General features: G+C 43.6%; 1 protein-coding gene across 2 annotated transcripts in view; it reads left to right on the top strand.

The window, feature by feature from the left end:
* The window catches only part of ralgps1 (Ral GEF with PH domain and SH3 binding motif 1), a gene marked incomplete at its 5' end in the record, with an annotated part of 113292 nt that overhangs the window by 72374 nt on the left and 22140 nt on the right, over window positions 1–18778 (top strand). For both annotated transcript variants that reach the window (XM_081349903.1, XM_081349904.1), the window contains 2 exons: window positions 16724–16861; window positions 17478–17571. In XM_081349903.1, coding sequence (XP_081206029.1) covers window positions 16724–16861; window positions 17478–17571 — 232 coding nt within the window. The remainder of the gene's footprint in view (window positions 1–16723; window positions 16862–17477; window positions 17572–18778) is intronic.

Raw genomic sequence — 18778 nt, 5'->3', positions numbered from 1 at the left:
CTAACACTATATATTTTATACTTAACTGCTGGGCCATAACCATAAGGTTACATTTGTCAACTGCCAATCTTGAACATTTGGCTATATCATTGCTTAATTTAATATATTATTAGCATAATATTCATCAGAGAAGCTGTACTCTTTATCAGGACATCTCATAGCTCTAAGGATCTCATTCATCTTTTCATGTTTGATATATATCAGAATCAGATATATATCATGTTTTTTCTGGTGCATGAGAGCAAAAAAGCTCATTTAAAACAAAAGGATGAAAGTTCACCTCAGCCTTGTGATCCTGATGAGTACAGCAAAAGCTCTTGAAATTAATCAGAAAGGGGAATGGAGGTTTTATCTTCAGCGGCTTTGACACTCACCGCTGCGCTACACTCGAGGTCTGTAATGAGCCACCTCAGAGACAAGGATCTGAGAGCGCCTGGAAGAGTGGAGGAATGGAAAGTACACCCCAGCCCTCCACTGTGGTCCCTGCAGAAACTCATGAGCTCATTGTTTGGCTAGACATCTGCATCTTCTTTGAACAGTAGCCTGACCACATCCTTAGGGCTCCACCGTTCCTTTGCTCCCTGTTGATCCGTGCTGCTATCACTTTACCTCACTTCTTTTATTGAGGGAATGAAGTATCACTGCCTTGACAGCAGTTGAGTAGTATTGCACAGTTATTCTGATTTCTGATTGTTTACTAACAGGTTTCCTAACCACTCTACCCACCATTGCCATTGGTCAGACTTACCGATGGCCACACCCCAAACTTGCATCATTGGTTGTGCCACTGTTGCTGTGTCAAGATTGGGATTCTTAAACAAACAGAGCAATGTTTAGTGTAATGGGCATAGGCCATTAAGAGCTGTGTGTGTAAACCTCACTCCCCTGGCCTACAGAGGCACGCCAGCGACTGACGCTAACGCACTTTAGCTTCCTTGTTAGAGTGTCTGCTCTCACCAGAGACCCCGGTTTGAATCCCACTTGGAGCGGGTCAAGTATAGGCCTGGGAACATTTGGGTGCCGTTGACCCGGACGGGAGTGAAGTTTGGGAGGGTGAGTGTAATGGATGTAGGCCAGTAACAGCTGTGCATGTAAACCTCACTCCCCTGGCCTCAAGAGGCACGCTAGCGACTGACGTTAACAGCTACGGTCTTAAGCGTCCTTGTTAGCGCACCTGCCTCCCATAACGGAGAGCCCGGTTCGAATCATGTTCGGAGTGGGCAAAGTAGGACAGGTTACAATAGCACCACAGCGTTTACACTTTCCTGGGAAATCTAATGAATGGCTTTCTCAGTGTCATCTCTGTGTTTTAAGATGTATATTTTCAGCATCATTACGCCAGTCTTCAGTGTCACATGATCCTTTATAAATCATTTGAATATGCTAATTTGGTGCTCAAGAAACAACTCTTAATATGTGGCTTATTATACTCTTTATACTGATAATGCTGTCATACTTAATATTTTTGTGGAAACTGTGATACATTTTCTGGATTTTTTGATGAATAGAAAGTTTAAAAGAACAGCATTTATTTAAATAGAATTTTTAATGTCCTGCAAATGTGACATTAGATCACTGTGGACTTAATGGAGATATATTGAAACCTAGTTGCAGATACTGAAACATTTCTTAATTTTGGCTGAATTGGCACTGTCTTGTATAAATTCATAATGTTGTTTTAGCATTGTTGGTACAATCTGTTGGTTCTTTATATGAACTCATGATGATGATATTTTTGTTTAGCTCTAAATCCAACCAAACATCCAGAATAAAGTTGTCTTAATTCAACATTTTATGCAGGACCATGTGTTTAAAATGGCAGATTAAATGTGTTTTAGCTGTATTTCATTCCAGTGAACAAAACTGACTGTATTTAATCTGTGATATTCATTGTAAGTGATCTCAGAGGAATTGTGCGACAACAGACTTGAGTATTATTATGTCGAGTATTACTGTCAGCGACACTTGCATAAGGCTGTCACGTGTGTGTGTGTGTGTGTGTGTGTGTGTGTGTGTGTGTGTGTGTGTGTGTGTGTGTGTGTGTGTGTGTGTGTGACAGAGAGTTTGTTGTGTGTTCTAAGTTGCTCAGTGCATATTTGTTCGTACACTAGTGTTTTTCAGTGTCTCCGGCTGTTTCATGGACACTCCTTGAGTCAAGGCACAATAGGATCTTTTATCTCAATATGCAATATATAAAGCTTTCCAGCCTGCGTGGCAATTTCCATGAACTCTGTATTGAAATCTCTAGACATGCCAGCATAATGAGTTAGTATGTTGGTGAGAGGCATTGTAAGCTTAGTCTGCTCTAGGTTGCATTATTCTGCCTTGGCAGATTGTGTTTCAGGTAGTAATGGACAGTATAATTGTCTGAGGTTGTCATCACTCTCTGTATTCATTTTACAGTTGTATGAGTAGATTGTTAAGAAGATACAAAAGTATTTTCCTGGCTCTAAAGCCACCTGCAAGAGCCAAACTCATGCTTTCTCTCTGCGCATTCACCTTGAGGAACAGTACTGTGTGTTTATTTAAAATATTCTTTTGGCTGCTCCCAGTTTTACACTCTGTTCTGGATCCGTAATAGCACCATACTTGGCTGTGCAGTTCACGAAAAGTGTTTTGGGATTCATTGGCCGTGAATCCCGATGCGAAAAAATCCAGATGCTCTAAATAAAACCTAAAAGTTAACCGCACATCATCAAATGCATTAATCAATCTTGGATGTTTTGCTCGTCCCTTAGTAATATGTCTGATGTTGTTGAGTTCCAGATGGCAGGTGTTAACACTTCCATTCTCAGTCATCCCAGTTGTTCGTGCACTCTGGAAAGCCCCTGATGGGAAAACCATATCCCTTGAGATAGCCGCAGCATAGCACCCTGCAGCCTCACTATCACATGTGAAGTCACACCTCTGGAATGTTTCTCTGCCACTGGCCAGGCCGCAGTCTCAACACCCTTCAAGCTGTTTGCTGTTTTTTTTCCCATAGCAGGCTATAATTGCAGACAGCCCATGTAATTAAAGGCCTCGAACCACTTTACTGTGTCAAACACAAAATACATTTTTCCACAAATATGCACATTTAATGTTCCCTCCATCAGTGTGCAGACATCTGAATCTAGGAATATAACTATGATTATCAATAAACATTTTCAAAAAAAGGTGTCTGTATTTATGAAATTTATTTATATCATATGCATAGACTTTATACTGACACCTACTGGTGTTGATGCAGCATCATATGCAAACAAAATAAATACTGCAAATACTGTCAGCCATAAATAATTTACTTTGTTTTTGCAAACTAAATTATTTGATAAGTGTGGGTTTACTGAGATAAAACAAGTAGTATTCAACTGGTCATGTGATCTCAACATGGCAGCCTCCATGAGGCGGCCCCTTCCTTGTAATATTTTAATTAAAACATACTGTGTGAAAGCTACAGAAAAGCTAGCCTCTGAATAGTTTCTGACTGTCATAAGCCATCAACATAATACCATAATGCATCTGGCACTACTACTTTGGTGCACTTTGTTTATCTGAACATAATACTGACTTGTTATAATAGAAATTTTGTCCATTCACAGCCCTTGGGTATTTCGCAAATTGACGTTTTGCAAGTAACAACCAAAATAGTTCTCACATTGCATCACTGAGTTAAAACAAGTCAAGTTTCCACACAGGCTGGTTCTCCTCAGGGTTTTGAGGTTAGAGATGGGGCTTGTCTATACTGACTTGAATAATACTTGGCTGCATTTGTGGTATTTTACCTGCCTTCTACTAACCTTTGCGTACTAAAAATATATATATTTTTCTAACGTCAACACTTATGCAAAAGATATAATTAAAGTTATACAATTAAGGTCTTCGAGCAGAATGGATAATCACCAGAATTTTTTAAGGCATCATGATATTAAGAAATTTCTTTGGCTTAAGAAGTTTTTTCTTGTTATGTTGATGGCACAAGCATTTTAGCCCAATCTGACAAGACTTTCTTTTTTCTTTTTTTTTGCAATGTAACCTTGCTAGTCATTATCAACAAATCGTCCCTCAACTGGTTTATAGGTGCACAACTTATGCACCAAGTAGTAATGTCATCATTATGAGCACATTAAAGCAGTTCTCTTATGAGAGATTCTCTCGTATTGCGTACGTAGCTTACACTGCGGGAAAGTCTTCTTTCTCGAGATACTGAAGCCAAAAAATTATCCTTAATTTTTAATAATCTTGTCATCGCAGTGCGGCAGCATGCAGACCTAGGGCAGGCTAACTAGGGTGCCCATTGGCTGCCCTGCGTCAACTGCAGCAGCCTATCGCTGAGCCCTTGGCGTGACGTCACGTCCAATGAGCGCGCTTGGCGCGCTTCATGCGTCAAAGCCCGCGAAAAGGGGTGTGGCTTAGCGTATATAAGCGAGGCTCAGAGGCTGCTTCACTGATTTCTGTCTTTTCAGCGAAGCTCTCCGCATCGCTGGACTCTGAGGAAGCCGGCCGTCTTCGCCGCCTTCAGCATTCCCTGCCTGCTTCGCTATCCGGCGATTGTATCCTTTTACTGCTCTGTGTTGTGTGTTCGCCCCGCGACACACTCTGCATCTAAAAGAGCGCGAGGCGTTTGTTTCAAAATGCCTCGCTCATCCTGTGGCTCGTGCAGAGCCCCGCTCAGCGACAGAGACCGCCATGTGATCTGCGCTCTCTGCCTGGGCCTCGACCACGCAGCCCGCGCCCTTTCCTCGGGCGGCTGCGAACAGTGCGAGGAGATGCCGATGTCAACCCTGCGGGCTCGACTCACCATGTTTGACGATCCTCCCCCTTCTCCGGCTGCCTCTACCGGGCCACGAAAGAAGAAACGCCGCTCTCAAAGGCCTCCCGAGCCAGATGTAACAGCTGAACGCTCGCCGGAGCCCCTCCGCCGAGCCTCGCTCTCTCCTTCTCCCCCGCCCTTTCCCGATGCGCAGCGGCCGGCCATTGCCCGCACTGCCGTTGCCTCAGGGGACGAAGCAGATGACGCCGCTGTCGACAACAGCTGCTCTCTGCTTGCTTCAGACAGCGAGGAGTGGTCGGGTTATCACCGCTCCGCCTCCTCTACTCAGGAGTCTAGCCGGTCCCGCGCCAGTGTCGATGCGGAACTCCTCCGCCTCCTCACCAAAGCGGTCGACCGACTGGGACTTGACTGGTCCCCACCGAAGGAGCCTGCACCTAACCGACTCGATGGGTGTTTTCTGCCTAGCCGCCGCCAAGCGCCAGCCTCTAGGTCAGCACCCTTTCTGCCTGAGCTCCACACGGAGCTATCGAAGTCGTGGAACGCTCCTTTCTCCGCTAGGCTCCGCTCTTCAGTCTCCTCGGCTCTCTCCCAGGTGGACGGGGCCGTCGAGAAGGGATATGCTAACATCCCCTCCGTAGAGGAAGCTGTGGCAACGCACCTTTGCCCGCCGTCTGCCAGATGGCGCTCAAAGTCTGCCTTGCCGTCTAAAGCCTGCAGGACCACTTCAGCTCTTGCCGGCCGCACTTTCGCCGCCTCCGGCCAAGCTGCTTCTGCCCTGCACTCGATGGCCGTGCTTCAGATCCTACAAGCCGACCTCCTCCGCGAGCTGGACAAGAAGGGCTCGGATCACATTGCCTTAACGGATCTGCGCAGCGCTACGGACCTTTCGCTCCGCGCTACCAAGACCGCTGCACAAGCCATCTGCAGATCTATGGCCGCGCTCACCGTCATCGACAGACACCTTTGGTTGACGCTGGCGGATATGAGTGAGTCAGAACGCGCTGTGTTCCTCAATGCCCCGCTCTCGCCCACTGGCCTCTTCGGCCCTGCGGTCAGCGGAATTGTGGATCGATTCTATGAAGTGCAGAAGGCGTCGCAGGCTATGAACCTCTTCCTGTCCCGCCGCTCGAGCCCAGCTGCAGGCCGCTCTCAAACTCAGCCTCCTGCACGCAGCTCTACACAGCGCTCGTCTCGACCTCCTCCTCCTTCGCAGCGACGTCAGGGCGGCCGCCCTAGGTCGCGCTCGACCAGCCATCACAGACCGCCGCCCCCCCGGGGACCGCGGCCCAAGATAGCGTTGAAGCCCGAGCCCGCGAAGTCCTCCTAGCACCTGTAAGGAGGAAAAGATGGCTGAGTCCCGTCGCGGCCGGACCGCCATCAAAACGTCCAGCTCTGTCAGTCCCCTTAAATCAGGCTACTGCAGCAGCTTACACCGCAGCCAACGAGCCAGTTACACTACTCGCTCGCCTGCACACAAACGCCGTTTTTACGGCGGCCCAGATAAATCTCAGAAAGAGTATAAATTCGGGGTTTCCGGCTCTGGCCGAAGGTGTCATAAGTGTAGAAAATGTGCCCACTCCCATGTGCTCACCACTACACACAAACACGGTCCCCATGGTAACGCGCTCAGGGCACACTCTCATAAAGCGGACACACGCCGCTCGAGTACTAAGTGTAGTAAATGTGCCCACAACTCTGTGCTCACACCTACCCGCTGCTCGCTCTGCCACTCAGTTACCTCGGGTTACAGACCTTCTAGAGCCCCCAAACACTGGCCGTGTTATAAGTGTAAACTCTGCGCCCGCTCATGAGCATGCGCACTCACTTTCAGACACGATAACCCCCACGCCGCTCTCGCGCCAGGGGTGTTCAGCAGCAAAACGTGCTCCATCCATAAGGATCGAGCCGTCATATGCTGTATAGCCAGTCAGCACTGTTTACCAGCCCCCTTATTCGAGCACCGGCGGCGCGTGCGCCGCTCCATCCTCTCTGATGCAGGTTCCCCATCCCGCGCAGCGCGGCGATCTGAACCCAGAGACCATTCGACCCCTAGCTATGTGTGCAAAAGCATGGGAAGCTATTCAGGGCGCGTCAGAATAGGTGCTGAATACTATAAAACACGGCTATTCGCTTCAATTCGCTCGTCGCCCCCCGCGCTTTCTAGCGCAGATGGAGACGAAAGTGAGTTTAGAAGCAGCGCACCTGCTTCAAGCAGAAATAGCGAAGCTGCTGCGCAAAGGGGCTATAGAACAGGTTCACCCTTCTCTGAGCGAGTCAGGCTTTTACAGCCGTAACTTCCTCGTACCCAAGAAGGACAGAGCGCTAAGACCTATTTTAGATCTGAGACATTTGAACAAAGCCCTCATGAAACGGCCGTTCAAAATGATCACAACCAGACAAATCCTCGCGCAGATTTGCCCAGGAGACTGGTTTATCTCTCTCGATCTGAAGGACGCGTACTTTCAGATCCAGATAACTCCCCGTCACAGGCCATTCTTGAGATTCGCCTTCGACGGTCGAGTATATCAATACACAGTCCTGCTGTTCGGCCTGTCTTTAGCACCCCGTACGTTTACGAAGTGCATGGACATGGCTCTCGCTCCCCTGAGAAGACAGGGAATGCAGATACTGAACTATCTGGATGATTGGCTTATTCTAGCGCAGTCAGAGACAGAGCTTGTGTCTGACAGAACAGCGCTTCTCAGCCATCTGGAAGGTCTGGGTCTCTCGGTCAACTGGACCAAGAGCTCATTATCGCCCGTCAGTCAATTTCCTCGGTGGCTATGACGGCCAGATTGTCGGAGCAGCGCGCGCACCGCATCCGTCACCTCGCCGCATCCTTCCAAGTAGGCAGCCAGGTTCCGCTGAGGACATTCCAGCGTATCCTGGGGCATATGGCTTCAGCTGCAGCGGTGCTCCAGCTGGGCTTATTGCGCATGCGCCCGCTTCAACGCTGGCTGAAAGCGCGCGTGCCCCACCGAGCCTGGGCGGCCGGCGGCTCGCGAGTCAGAGTGAATTAGGGCTGCATTTCAGTCCTGCAGCCCTGGCTGGCAGTCGAATGGTATCACACAGGAGTGACTATGGGAGTGATCTCACACCGGAAAGTTGTCTCGACAGACGCTTCCAACCAAGGTTGGGGAGCGCTCTTCGGAGGCAGACCAGTCTATGGCCGCTGGTCAGACCAGGAGAATCTCCAACACATAAACTGTCTAGAGATGCTCGCGGTCGAGAAAGCGCTCAAGCACTTCCTCCCATTCCTCCTAGGTCACCATTTTCTAGTCCGCACGGACAATACATCGGTAGTGGCCTATGTGAATCGCCAGGGCGGTGTCAGATCAAAGACGCTCTGCACCCTGGCGGTATGCCTCCTCGTGTGGGCTCAGCACTCTCTGCGCTCGCTGAGAGCCGCGCATGTGCCTGGCCACCTGAACGAGGGTCCCGACAGACTGTCCAGGGACAACGTTCCCCCTGGGGAGTGGTCTCTACACCCCCAAACAGTCCAGTCACTGTGGCGCCGTTTCGGCAAAGCGAAAGTCGACCTTTTTGCGTCAAAAGACAACGCTCACTGCCCAGAGTTCTTTACGAAGAACGAGGACACCCTGGCCCAGCGGCCCGCTATATGCTTTTCCCCCGGTCTCTCTGTTGCCTCAGGTCATCAGGAGAGTCAGGGAAGCGTGCCACACAGTGCTCCTCATAGCCCCGTACTGGGAGAACCAAGCTTGGTTCCCGGAACTAATACAGCTGGCAGACACAGTCCCCTGGCCGATACCGGCGAGGAGAGACCTTCTCTCTCAAGCCCGCGGCTCGATCTGGCATCCCCATCCAGAGCGCTGGTCTCTGCATGCATGGAGCCTCAACGGTTACCCGTTGATCTGCCAAGAGGGGTTATGAACACGATCATACAATCTAGAGCCCCCTCTACGAGGCGGCTCTACACGTCTAAATGGTCTGTGTTTAGCAAATGGTGCACTGCCAAGGGGCTCAATCCACAGGCATGTGGGGTATCGCACGTATTGTGTTTCCTTCAAGAGCTGCTGGACGCGGGCAGGTCCCCCTCCACACTCAAAGTTTATGTTGCGGCCATCTCAGCTTTCACTGACTCAGAGCTGGTCCGCGCATTAGGAAGGAACGAGTTCGTCACCCGCTTCCTTAGAGGAGCCAGGAGGATGAACCCCCTGCGAACCCCCTCGGTTCCTATGTGGGATCTTTCACTGGTCTTGGAGGCCCTGAAAACGCATCCCTTTGAACCCTTGGAAACTGTGGATATGAAATACCTCACGCTCAAAACCGTTTTTCTGATAGCTCTGTCTTCAGTCAAACGTGTGGGAGACCTTCACGCGTTATCTATTAACGCCGCGTGCCTCGAGTTCGGACTTAACGACTCTAAAGTTATTCTCAAACCGAGGCATGGTTACGTCCCCAAAATATTGGGCACTCCCTTCAGAGCGCAGGTCATTTCCCTCTCAGCCCTGCCAACTTCCGGCAGCGAGGCCGATGGTAATCTCCTCTGCCCGGTCAGGGCGCTGAGAAACTACATCACACGCTCTGCCGCTTTCAGGCGCTCGGAGCAGCTTTTTGTTTTGTTTGGAGGGCGCACCAAGGGTCTCGCCTCCTCGAAACACAGCCTGTCCAGATGGATAGTGGACGCTATCGCAGCTGCTTATGCGTCTAAAGACCTGCAGTGCCCACTGGGCATTCGAGCTCACTCCACCAGAGGCATGGCCTCGTCGTGGGCGTGGTCCAGCGGGATTTCCATTCACGACATTTGTACAGCGGCAGGCTGGGCCTCCCCCTCTACATTTGTTAGATTTTACAACCTGGAAGTTCCCGCCTTGCAGGCGATAGTTTTATCAGTCTAAGTCTTGCGTAGAACGGCCCACTATCAGTGCGCGGGCTACGTTGGTTGATTTTGCTCTACTGGTTGAGCTGCACTATGCAGGGAATTGTCAGTTCTGACCGGCTGTGCCGCTCCGTGCTCTCTAGTATGTGCTTGTGTACTGCGCTAGCCTTCTATTGGCCGCCCGGCTCCCTGCTATCACGTTCCCCGGACTCTCCCTGGGACTCATTCAGTGGATGCTGGGCGCGCACTGCGTTGACAAGGGAGTTCCCGCAGCGTAAGCTACTTACGCAATACGAGAGAACCTCTCGTATTACCTATCGTATTACCTAGAATCGGTTACCTAACGTAACCTCTGTTCTCTCTAGAAGAGGGAACGAGTATTGCGTAACCCGCCGTGCTCGCGCCACGAGCTCACTCGCTTCAGTGACAGAAACCAGTGAAGCAGCCTCTGAGCCTCGCTTATATACGCTAAGCCACACCCCTTTTCGCGGGCTGTGACGCATGAAGCACGCCAAGCGCGCTCATTGGACGTGACGTCACGCCAAGGGCTCAGTGATAGGCTGCTGCAGTTGCCACAGGGCAGCCAATGGGCACGCTAGTTAGCCTGCCCTAGGTCTGCATGCTGCCGCACTGCGTTGACAAGATTATTAAAAATTAAGGATAATTTTTTGGCTTCAGTATCTCGAGAAAGAAGACTTTCCCGCAGCGTAAGCTACTTACGCAATACTCGTTCCCTCTTCTAGAGAGAACAGAGGTTCCGTTAGGTAACCGATACGTTTTGGTCAATCAAATCCAGCTGCTTTAAAATGCGGTGACATTCATATATGTAGAACGTTGTGCTGTGTATTTTGTTATGTAACATTGCCTCTTATGTCATAGCTGTATGTAATGTTATTTTAGTACTATTTGTATATTGAATTAGCTTTTATTTTTTTGTATTTTTACCTTTCATTTAAATTTAAGTTTGTTTTATTAATATTAGTTGTTTTTATTATATATATATTTTTTTTACATATATTTTATTTCAATTTTAGTTGTATTACTTTTAGTACTTCAACTTATTTTAAGCCACAAGGCAACGTTTGTAATTTTCTTTTAGTTTAAGTTACTCATCTAATATTTTATTTTTATTTTAGGATTATTTCAATTAATGGAAACAATATTTCAATAGTTTTAGTTAACAACAACAACAAAGCTGGTTTAAAGTGCATATTATTATTTTTACACTGTCTGGCATGAAAACAGCACTGCATTAATTTCTATATTGATTTTAAATTCATTTATTTATTTTTATCATGTTATTTGTTATAAATATATAGTCAAAGATCTTGACTGGGCTTCCAGCCTGATCAGTGTCCTAAATGCTTTTGATATTTATAGACCAAAATCTGTGGCTCTCCCATTTTGAGCATCCACTGTGGTTAACTTGCATGTGATCATATTTACTTATTATTAGTAATACGTCACAGGTGAACCCTATCAATCATTGATCATCTGAGACATGTCAGAATTTATTTTAATGACCAAGATTTCGGTTGTGATATTTTCAGTGAAACATTTCCTCAGCCATTGTGATTTATACCACCTCTCTCTCTGTGAAAGTCTCACTGTGTCCTTAAATTCTTGGCTCGAGAAATACATGCATGCAAGTGTTATATTTCAAAGAGCATAAACCCTGAAGTCTGTAAATGTCTTGGACTGTAATGGTCCCTGGTTTTAGGAGACTCAGTGCTACGCCACACTCCCTGTTCTATTCATGGACATCAGTATTGGACGGCTGCTCCGTGACTGAATTCCACGGGTGTTCAATTATGCACATCCTGATTTTGCCGAGTTAGACGCCTTCCTGGGTCAACATATATATTGTCAACATTCCTGTCTGAAAACTTAATCCTATTCCCTACCCCTAAACCTAACTCTATCCATAAGTTATCCCTAAAATCAGAGGGAAATGATAGTCCCTCAAACTTGTCCCTCAAATTTGATTGGTTGATTGGAATGTTATTCCAGGATCTACAAAGATGTTGATCCAGGAGCATGTTGTACTTCATGAAATCAGGTTCTGCGTTCAATTATCACTTTCAGGTCCTCCTTATAGGGATTGTTATGGAATTAAGAGACATTTGGTTACTCTTGACAGATCACTGCTTTTTTGTCTCTATCTCCAATGACACATTCCCCTATTTTTGACCTTTTTTGACAACCTGAAAGAGGTTGACAGTGCCAACATTAGTGATTGACAACAAAGAATAATCTGTCTCTTTCCATACATATATCAATGACATCACAGAAAACTAGTCAAGTTTCCATTCATGTAGCAAATTCTGTAAATACTATACTGGCTCTCTAAATTTGTTTGCGAGTTTTGAAAAGTTACTTCAGGTATAGAATAAGATTGCCAATCTCTTTTATTACTTTATTACGTTTTTAGCACTCCAAGCCTGACTGATAACTGTGAAACGTTTTCTTCTACCTCTTTCTGTTTTTCTCTTAATGGAGCTTAACCTTGTTTCATTGGAAACCAGCCACTGGAATTTTTTTTCATTTGGAACTCATTTCCAGGAAGTCTTAATCACTCTTATTCATTGTGTCCCAGAAAGTCTCAAAAGCCTAGAATAGACCTGACTGAAGACACATATATAATTATTTGTAATTATAATATGTTTTATGGCAAATATCTTGATTTTTTTTTTTTTTTTTGTCAAGCCAGCATAATATTTTTATTTTATATCAAGTAATTTTACTAATTATAAAATCTTAATGACAGTGAATCAGTAACTAAAACATATGGACAAGAAAACAGATTTGTCCTTGCTGACTTGAATACAAAAAAGTTTAAAAATTACTTCTACCTCAAAATTTTTTAACATTTGTTTACAATATTTGCTTTATTTTGAGCACAATTTTTAAGCATGTTTGACTGTATGTCACGTATTTCACATTTAAATAATTTCTTACTATTATCTTTAATAGATGATTAGAGAATTATTTCTCTACACTTGCTGTGTATGTAACATCATAGTAGTTGACCAACAGATGGCAGCTGAGCTCATTCACTTTCATTACCAGGGTAGTTTTGCTGTTGTAATTGAATCCAGTTAGAGGTCACTGGAGGTCAGTGAGCTACAGTACTCACAGGAAGTTTGTCAGGGTCAATCTCAGCTGTACAGCTGACCTCTGACCTCCCTGACCAACATGTAAACTCAGCACATGCTTTAGGCTATTTCTGTGACTTTAATGCCAGTTGTAGTGTTTGCTATACCTCCAGATCATTTATGCAGCAGATTTTTTGCCAATCGGGTGAACCAATGATTCAATTGCCCATTCATAAAGAGAGTCATTTACTTAATTCCTGAATAAATCAGCGCTTCAACGAATCGAATGAATCAACGACTCGTTTAGACAATTACTGCCACCTACTGGCAGTTTTGGTTTCTTATTTAGTGTATCATTTCATTAAAAACAAATCCATATTAAAGCAACAACATGGAACTTTTCCTCTGCGGTCGCCCTACAGGTTGGAAGCGGAATTGTCCATTACCGCTGTCGTAAAATGATTTACGCTTACTGTATATGAAGCATGCAGGTTTTTTTCATATGGGCAATGACAATATTATTAATCTTCCCCCTTTCATAATTTATACACGTTTAGTAGACTAAACATTTTAACTCAAACATTTGCGATTTGCATGTCGATTGCAATGCTCAAATCTGAACGAGAATGATAGCGATAGCATCCTAACCATCTAAAACTACCATTTTAGTGTTTACTAGCTACCAGATTGATAATTCGCTCATCTACTAGCTGATTCATGAAGATAAATGGAGGACCAGATAGTTTCCGTAACGTAGCCAGGCAGACAACAGATTAGAAAAACTAAAGATAGTATGCAAGCAATTTACAGTTACTTACTAGTTCAACAGCATGACGGCCAAGTCAGCGTCGGTCTGGTAACACTCCTCCTCCATAAGCTAACGCCAGCGAGCAAACGCTCGACCAATATTGATCCTCGTCCTGACTTTCAGTTTATTACTCTCCCTTTTCCTCTTCCGACTCTACTCCGACAAAACCTTGGACTTCTTACGTTTCGCTGCTGCTTCAGCCATGACGAAAACAGACGTACGAAAACAAACGCGCTGGTTGGCCACATTTGAGGAAGTGGTGGGCAAAGTGACGTATGCCGTAAAGCAGTCGAATTTTGTAGTTCTTTTTGAGCTCTGGTTACTACCCGCACCCCGAAGTTACATAGTGCCAGTAAAAGCGATACAGACCCCGTCAGGCTCTGGCAGACGTCTCATTCAACCTATTGTAAGTCGATGTACTATCACAAGGGTCTTGGAAATATATTATGAAGGTTGAAAAGTTACATGTTGTTACTTTAATAAAAAAACATTAAAGGTATAGTTCACCCGGAAATGAAAAATCTGTCATCATTTACTCACCCTCATGGCTGTTGAAGCCTAAAGGTTTATGCAAAATTCTATGTTTTTTTGTTATGTCTATTTGATGTTTTTCTGATTTAACACAATAATGACTTTAAATGATCTTTTGGGGGTGATTTCTCAGACAAATTTCTGATTAATTAGATTAATTAATCACCACGTTGTGTAATTTAGTTTAAAGTTTTTAAATGCTTGACAGCCCTAATATTTATGGACATTACCATTAAAAAGTTTGGGGTCTGTACTATTGATGTTTATGAAAGAAGTCTCTTGTGCTCACCAATGTTGCATTTCTTTGAATAAATACAGTAAAAACAGTAATAAGCCGCGTTTCCACCACAGGAACTTTCCCCAGGAACTAGGGACTTTGGGGTGGTACTCTGTGTTTCCACCGCAGGAACCAGGGTCTAAATGAAGTTCTGGGTAAATATTTCCCCATCCGAAAGTCCCTGCTGGCGAGGTAGTACTTTTTCAAAGCTCAGAAACTTTCAGGGGTGGGACTTGGGTGCTGAACATGCTGATTGGTTGAGTTCATACCACATTTTGATTGGTTGACTCTGCAGCATTTTATTTCAATCACAATTTAATTTTAAATCTGTTGCGGTGCGTGCAGTAACAGTTGTTTGCTATTCGAATCAACAATGGAGTTTTAAAAATATGACCGATGGACCGACGACGAGATTCAGGCTTTATTAAGCTTATATTTAGAGAATAAAATCCATCGGGAACTGGAAAGTCGTGTGCAGGCCTACGTCACTGGACTATTTGCTATATATATATTATTTCAACATTCATTTTGTGAATTTTTTGTGAAAACTGATACTTTTTTAAGGATTCTTTGATGAATAAAACTTCAAAAGAACAGCAATGACAAACCCATAAAAGTCTATTTCAACCAGACAGAATCAGACAGAATTGGTAATACACATCAGATCTGGGCAGTTATGAGAGCTGTCAACCACAAAGAAGATCGGTTTATTCCAGCTCAGGACCAGGTGTCAAAACTATCCACTTCTGGTCATTTGAGCAGAACATTGACCATATTCTACAAGTGTATGATTACAGAGAACAAGTGTGGCATCTGGTTTAACAATAAAGTGGGAGAGAAGTTGTGTAGCTACTGAAAGTTTTTAGCTGCACAGATTCACTCTACTGACTTATCCTGCTTGCTTCACTGATGAGAACATCCACTCTCACCTTCCTGTAATTTAATACTAGTTAAGCCACGGATAGTCTTTAGGCTTGGCGTGAGAAAGCAGACTCATCCCACTGGCTGTGTAAATTACATCTTCACTCTTCAGTTTTTGACTAACTGCACTCATTAACAGACTCGTAACCTCTACCTGTTTATTAGTAAGCTGCTTTATGAATCCTGTAGAGGAAACTAGCAAGCAAGCAAGCAAGAACATTTAGGCAATAGCTCCAGGCCACTCTTTTCAGGCCAGACACTGCATGCCATTTAGTTTTGTCCCTGTCACCTGACAATTACCAGTGTTCCTGAGAATCCTGGAGAGAGTTCTCTCTGAACTATATGTGTAAATGTAGTAAAAGAGTGGAAATTGGAAAGCCTTGAAGTTTCACAACACTGAGTTCAGTGCCCAGATGTGTGGATAGTATGATTGTTTTTTTTTTTTTTTTTTTTTTTTTTTTTTTTAATGTTTAACATTAGAAGTTTGTTGTAAACCCATCTTTAAGGGATACTTCACCTAAAAAAAATAATCAATTACAGTACGTCTTATAACCCATTCCATGAGGTGCAAAAGGTGAAGTTTTGAAGAATAACCGATATTCCATTTAGAAGTTTGGGGTCGGTAAGATTATCTTGTGAAGTCTCTTGTGCTCACCAAGGCTATGTTTATTTGATCAAAAATACAGTAAAACGGCTCTGTTAAATTATTACAGTTTAAAATAACCGTTTCATATTTAAAATTGCAATTCTATTGTTAAAATGTAGTTAATTCCTCTGATGACGAAGCTGAATTTTTAGCAGCCATGACTCTGGTTTTCAGTGTCACATGATCCTTCAAAAATCATCCAAATATGCTGATTTGGTGTATTTCTCATTATTATCAATATTGAAAACATTTTTGCTGCTTAATATTTTTGGAAACCATAATAAATGTTTCAGGATTCTTTGATGAATGGAACGTTCAAAAGTACAGCATGTATTTGAAATAGAGGTATTGTAATAGACAGAAATCTTTTTTAACATTATGATATATAATTTATAACTTAAATAAATGTAAAGTATTATTTTCATTTAAAAAATCGTACTGACCCCAGACTTTTGAATGGTAGTGTAAATAAGAACTGTCAAGCTTCAAACTGTATATATACATATATATAATTTTTCTAATATTTTGAACTGATCTTCAACTCACTGATGCAACAAAGAGCTTACTCAAGAGGAATAGTTGATTACATTTGTATCATATGCATTTAAAAATTGCATTCAAGAAATTGTATGGACTACATTTATGATATTTATTTGGTGCTTTGAAATAATTTTTTAAGTTTAAAAGCTTCGGTCCCCATTTATTGCACCTGCATTGAAAAGAAGTGACCAAGACAGTTTTCTGAATTTCACTTTTTGAGTTACAATTGAAAGGGAAAACATGAATTATGAATGAAACGATCTCCCTCTCAACCCATATATATAAACACTTTTTCTTCTCTGTTTACATTAGGAATTTACCTGTTTGATATGACCTACATTGACTCCGCCTACCCTGCTTCTGACAGCATCATCGAGACTGAGCAAAGAACCAATCAGATGAACAATCTACTGCGCATCATCTCCGACTTACAGGTGTCCTGTAACTATGGTACGTTGCTTATAAAAAACATTCATTTTCATATTACATTATTATTTTTGCAAGTACGATTTACTTTTTGCATTTCATCTTCCTTTACAGTATTTTTTCATATTAATGTTAAGATGTTGTTGAAGAAAGTTCAATCATGACAACTCAGAATAGTTTTAGCATGTTATTGAATATGGCGATGTTAATGTTAATGCTGCTACTGCTGTTGATTATTGCTACTGTAGAGCAAGTATGCACTTGCTACTGCTAACAGATACACAGCCACGCTGCTGTTAGCATGTAAGATATGCTGCTGCATAAATAGTCATACATAAATCCTGAAGCAGATAGGCAGGTGGAGCTTGGGGAGGTGGAGGATTTCAGAGGAACTCTGAAGGACTGCAGGACTAGCTTACACCAAACAATGAACCAGACTTTTTAAATGTTGAGCAAGCAATCTCATTGGCTGCAGGATCAGCGGAGGCAGATTTCATGTAAAGGACTTATCAGCCGGCACCCTCTAAAGTTGCATGATTGAACTAGAAATAAACATGAACATGATTGAAGGAAATAAATAAGAAATTGTAATATAAAAAAAACTGAAGGCAGCTCATCTCCACATTTATTCACACCACAGATCATTTGGTCATGTTACCACACGTGCAGAAGTATTTGATGTCTGTGCGCTACATCGAGGAGCTTCAGAAGTTTGTGGAGGATGACAATTACACGTAAGTTACCTAAACACATTGTAATGCTCAGTAGCCTTTATTCAGCTGAATTGATTGTTTTGGGTGATTTTTGCTTTGCGTTCTGCCCTGCAATTTATTGCATTCCTTAAATGTTTATGCCAGCTTTCACTTTAAACTACCCACATCTGTAAGACGCCCGTAAATCAAGACCCTCTCTTGTTTTAACACTTCATTTTACCCAGCTGCCTATAGTATTTATTAAAACATGTGCTGTCTGTGGACTTTAAGCCTTCTTGGTTTGGCTGTATGGCCCAACGGCCGATCAAGCACCTAATTTTCCCGGCCACAGCTGCAACAGCTTGGCATGACTTCATGCTACAATATAATCCCTATTTCCTTTACCTCAGGCTGCATCCTGTAAAATGTATTTTCCTAGCACAGTCTTATATAATATGGTTTTCTGAAAAAATGATGCCATACACATTAGGTGATGTATGACAAAATAAATGTTATGAAAAAATAATTGTAAAAGTATATTTTTAGAAATGCTTCAGTGATACATGCTACACATGTTATGCATTATACATACATGTGGCTTTCTGCCTCTACAAAGACAAGCATAGCATTGATGTTTTCATCATCATTAAATGAGTTTTCACTGTTTCCTCCGGTAGTTCTCTTCAGACCTACTGTGTGGTCCTGTCTGTCTGTCTTGCACAAAGGGCAGGTGGTTTTATTGCGGTCCAATTTCTTGCTGTCTAGACACTTATAAACGCAACAGTGGGAATGGCAAAACTCTGGATGCCCATATTTCCACTGTTTCCATGTAGATGTGTTAGTTACTCTCCAGTTAGGTGTTGACTGTTGACTGTTGACTGTTTCAAGTGGAGTGTCAAAGCACACACACACACACACACACACACACACACACACACATATATATATATATATATATATACGTTGGAAAACCTCAGCGATCCAGGGTAACAGTCTTAAAACCATTAGCCTACACTTACAGCATGTTCTGCCATCTGGCACTGCTGTTACAGTGAGCTCTATGGAGCTGGCTATAAAGAGGTCATTTGGAGAAATGTGTTCCATTTATGGCCAAAAAGGTTTTTTTTTTTTTTTTTCTTTATTCCTTCCTAAAACACTCATGAACTTTGTAACAATTTTTTTTATCTCAAACCCAATGTACCCAGACCAACAGAATTTTTTTTGTTGTGTCGTGTGTATGTGTGGACAT

Source organism: Scardinius erythrophthalmus (assembly GCF_964197995.2).
Source record: "Scardinius erythrophthalmus genome assembly, chromosome: 20".
NCBI lineage: Eukaryota > Metazoa > Chordata > Actinopteri > Cypriniformes > Leuciscidae > Scardinius > Scardinius erythrophthalmus.
The sequence above is the reverse complement of the archived record's forward strand: the minus strand, read 5'-3'. Positions and strand labels throughout refer to the sequence as shown.